General features: G+C 58.8%; 1 protein-coding gene across 1 annotated transcript; it reads right to left on the bottom strand.

Moving 5' to 3' along the window:
- Positions 1-139: 139 nt before the first annotated feature.
- On the bottom strand, positions 140-1,788 carry LOC103775313 (homeobox protein NANOG-like; the record flags this gene model as incomplete). The annotated part of the gene is made up of 2 exons (XM_008942758.1): positions 140-229; positions 1,514-1,788. Coding segments are annotated over 2 exons (365 nt in total), but the record flags the coding sequence as incomplete, so codon positions are not given.
- Positions 1,789-4,624: the final 2,836 nt, after the last annotated feature.

Raw genomic sequence — 4,624 nt, 5'->3', positions numbered from 1 at the left:
CCCGCAGCACGTTCCCAGCAGGTCAGTGCCCCTGCACTGAGCAGCCGGGGAGGGCACGCTGGGACTGCTGAGCTTCCCTTGCCCCCCAGAGGAAACATCACAGCTGCCCGTCCAGAGAGGGGCCAGGCTGAGCCCCCACCTGCATGAGGCACTGCGCCCGCTCGCCCCACAGGCTGTGCTTCTGGCACCTCTTCAGCTTCATCCGCCGGTTCTGGAACCAAGTCTTCACCTGGGTGCAGAGGGGAGAGCAGAGAGAGCATCAGCAAAGCGGAGGAAAAGGCAAACGTCAGACTCGGGAGCAGGAAGAACCAGGGGGAGAGTGACCAGATGGCCTAGATAAATGGGCAGGGCAGATAAAGAGAGCTGAGGGCTCCCCGGGGCCGGGGCCAAGGGGAGATGCCTGTCTGGCAGCCCCAGCAGGTGGCTGCTGCATCTGCACGGGAGGGGGTGGCATTATGTTCTGGGGACCCTCGTAGCTGGGACAGATTGACTCACTCCAGTCACGGGTGAAGTTAGACCCACCCGGGGCTCTACGAGCTCCCTGTGCCACAGCAAAACTAAGACACTGTTGTGCAGGGCTGTGAGCAGAGGAGGGAGAGGCTTGCTCCTCGCAGCCAGCACTTCCCAGGCTCCTCAAGGCTCCTTGCTGGGGTGAATTCCAGAGCCCTGTCCCCAAGGGCTGTGTCTTTGCTGTGACAACAGCCTCTGCAGGGACGTGGCTTGAGGGAACGAGCAGATTGTCCCGTGGGTGTCTCCTGACAGGAGCAGTCCAGCTGCTGCGTGCTGCAGTGGGCACCTACAACACATACATCAGTGTCTTAGTCCTGGGGCGTCCAGGCCACCGCGCCCAGCTCCAAGATCCAAATTCTAGGCAGATTTTGGACTTGTAACCTCTGCTTTTGGAAGGCACTTGAGCCAGCACCATTTCACTGCACACAGCCTGCCTGGAGACAGCAGAAACCCCAGAGGGGTGCAGTGTGTGAACCTGGCAGCAACTACGTGGAGAGGCAAGCAGGTGTGAAGCAGGCAGATGGTGCTGAGTGTGGGGCATTATTAGAGCCTGGACCAGATTAGCCCTGTGAAACATTAGCAATAGCTTTCAGCATGTTGCACCCCCGAGACTGAGAGAACTGAGGCACGCCAGGGCATCTGTAAAGTTCATCAGTGCATGGAAAAAGTCTGAAAGTCTGTGAAGTGCTCTCAAGCCCAGGGTAGAGATTGTTTGTGGCAAACAAAATATTCATCACTGTGTCTGCAGTTCTACTACAAGTGTTGGCAGCAGTACCCTTAACTGACTCCTCACTGGGGAGGCCCCAATGAGGTGCCGCCAACTCTCCTCTCCCCCAGAAGCCCTCTGAGCTCTGGGCATGGGTAGGCAGGGGAGCAACTGTTAGCTAGCACCTTTGCCTCTGCTTCCTGCTGCTGGGGACTCATCTCGCCATCCTGTCCCTGCCTTAGGTGGCCACTCAGTAGCTGTGTGCCAGCTATACCAGGGGTCAGTGTCTGTACTCACCTGCTTGTAGGTGAGCCCCAGGGCAGCAGCCAGCTCCCGGATCTGCTGGGGGCTGAGGTACTTCTGGCTCTGGAAGCGCTGGTGGAGGGTCTGCAGCTGCTCCTGGGAGAAGGCTGTGCGGCTCTTGGCCTTCCTCACTCCCCCCACACCATCCTCTCTGCCCTTCTGAGGCTCAGCCGCAGGCTGTGGGGATGAGGATGCCGAATGTGGGCTGGTGGCTGAGTCTGGTGTGAACTGGCTGAAATTCCCAGAGCTGGACGAAGCTGGGGATACCTCTAGAAACAGAGACAAGAGGGAAAGGTACACAAGGCACAATGCAGAGCTGTACAGGTGTGAGCCTGCTCCCTGTCTGCTGTCCAGCCCCTGCCAAACAGGGTCTTCTGGAAGCCAAGGCTTGTGTCACCCTCCTTTGGTCATGGGTCTGTGGGCACTGGCAGCCCCTGGGAGCGAGCAGCTTCCCAGCCCAGCCCTCTGGGATGCCCTGGGCAGGTGAAGAAGTCAGGGCAGGGACGGGAGAATGGTGCACACGGGCTGAGTGTCACTGTCCTCCTTCAAAAGACCCTGGTGATATTTTGGTGTCAGTGTGGTGTAAAGTCATGGCTGCAAGTGCAGCTTTGGGTGGGTGACTGGGCACCCTGAAACTGTGCCCAGCAACCTCAAGGCACTCGACAGACAGCAGCAGAGCAGCCTCCAACCAGGGCGTGTGATGGGGCACAGCTCCTGGGGCTTGCAGCAGTGGGGTGGCAGGGGGAGAGCACCAGTCAGGCCTTGGATGTTGGCCTACTCCTGTTTGCCTGTGGCTCCCACCACAGACCACACTAACTGCTGGAAACCTGTAGATGGAGAGACCTGTCTGGGTGAATGGGGCCTCTGGCAAGAGAGGAATGAAAGAGAGAAATTTGACATGGAAGTGGGGAGAGGGAGAGGAAAGGTGGACGTGTGGGACAGGTGAGAAGAGCCAGTAAGTACTGGGACATGGGGCATGAAATTCAAGAGTGTAGAGGAACATGTCTGAGCCCCTTCCCATTTGTCCTGGCAGGAGTCTGAAGGGGTCTCTGTTAAGGACAAAGTTGAGATAAAGATCTAAAGGAAAAACTTCCTAAACAATCTGGGCTGCTAGTCCAGACAAATGCTGCCAAAATGCCAAGTCATTGACTGCCTGGGTAGGAAAATGCTAAGGAGAGATTACCCGAGCCCCTTTCTCAGTGCCTGGCTGCTGGGGCCGGAGAGCTGAGCCCTGGCTGCACGGCTGGACTGCCAGGCTGCCCTTCCCCACCACTGCCAGGAGAAGTCTCTTCATCCCCCCTTCCTCCAGCTGCTCCTCTGCAGCAGTCCTGCAGGGTCTGTCCCCTCTCCCACCAGCGTTCCAGGAGAGAGGCCGTGCTGGCAATGGGGCAGTGACTGCTGACTGGGCTGAGAGCTCCCCATCCCTTCCCACCAGCCACCCTGAGAGCTCTGACTCCAAAGCCCACTGAGACACCCTCCTCAGCCTCCCAAAGGGATGTCCAGTGCAAGGTACTGACACCCTCCTAAGGAACGGGCTCCCCATCCACCCTACCAAAACCTTTCCTTCTGTCCTAAGCTGGGAGGCTGCCAAGTAACCCCTCAAAAGCCTCGAGTGGCTGTGTCTGTGGAACCCTTCCCTTTGCCACCCTTCTGACTGCAGCACACTCTCTGTGGTGCCTGCCCCTCCAGGGTTGCCTGCTCCTGCCTATCTCCTAGAAATCAGAACTGCCCCCAGCACGGGTGTGTGGTGGGGCAGGGTCCTGGTGAGCAGGATGGTGTGTGGTGGGGCAGGGTCCTGGTGAGCAGGATGGTGTGTGGTGGGGCAGGGTCCTGGTGAGCAGGATGGTGTGTGGTGGGGCAGGGTCCTGGTGAGCAGGATGGTGTGTGGTGGGGCAGGGTCCTGGTGAGCAGGATGGTGTGTGGTGGGGCAGGGTCCTGGTGAGCAGGATGGTGTGTGGTGGGGCAGGGTCCTGGTGAGCAGGATGGTGTGTGGTGGGGCAGGGTCCTGGTGAGCAGGATGGTGTGTGGTGGGGCAGGGTCCTGGTGAGCAGGATGGTGTGTGGTGGGGCAGGGTCCTGGTGAGCAGGATGGTGTGTGGTGGGGCAGGGTCCTGGTGAGCAGGATGGTGTGTGGTGGGGCAGGGTCCTGGTGAGCAGGATGGTGTGTGGTGGGGCAGGGTCCTGGTGAGCAGGATGGTGTGTGGTGGGGCAGGGTCCTGGTGAGCAGGATGGTGTGTGGTGGGGCAGGGTCCTGTCAGCAGCAGAGGTGCAAGGGCCTGAGATGCCACCTGCATGAAGGCAGGCTGCAGAGCCTGAGGGGAAGCTGGACAGCCCTGACCTGGACACATGGGAAGCTAAAATTTCCCGTGGTCCAGAGGATGCCTGGCTCCTGTGGGCTGTGCAGGTAAAATCTCCTAGCTAAGAGAGGAGCATGCTGAGAGTGTGGGCTTGTTTTTGGAGGGGAACCACAGCAACACTGTAAAGCTAAGGCTCCCACATGTCCTGCTCAGCCTGTCATCCCAAATCCCCCGTGATGTACCACCTGCAGCTGGAGCTCAAGACAAATTCCCTCTCCCATATGAAGAGCTTGAGGAAAAGAGGAAGCACGAAACACAAAGAGCATTGCAACAGAGACAGAGAGGAGAACCTGGCACAGGCAAGCCTGCAAGCCCGGGGAATCTGCAGGCCTTGGATCCCACGACTGGGGTCTCACAGAGAGAGTTTGAAGACAGGGTCTCAGTCCATATGTCTGTCCCAGTGGGGGCACAAACTGCACCTACTGCTTTGTGGGGCAGGCAGCCTGCAGGGAACCTAAGCCTCTCTCCAAACTCCATGGCAAGGAGCCACGTGCCAAGCAGCCACTAGTCACTGCCTGGACCTGTAGCTCTCCGTAGCATCTGAGGGCTTCAGCCTGGCACACAAAGCTCACCCCAAGCTTACAGAAGCATTACCCCACTGACCATATCGGGCTGGGCAGACCCCTGCTCTTACCAGCTACTCTATTGCCACGCACTGGAGTGGGAGAGGAAGGGCAGGGACAGAATATGCCACTGTGGTGGGGCCTGGGACTCCTTGCAAAGGAGAGGCAAGGCAACAAAAGGGAGAA

The sequence above is a fragment of the Merops nubicus genome, unplaced genomic scaffold (assembly GCF_000691845.1).
Source record: "Merops nubicus isolate BGI_N331 unplaced genomic scaffold, ASM69184v1 scaffold33196, whole genome shotgun sequence".
Classification (NCBI taxonomy): domain Eukaryota; kingdom Metazoa; phylum Chordata; class Aves; order Coraciiformes; family Meropidae; genus Merops; species Merops nubicus.
This window is presented reverse-complemented; position numbering and strand designations above follow the sequence as displayed.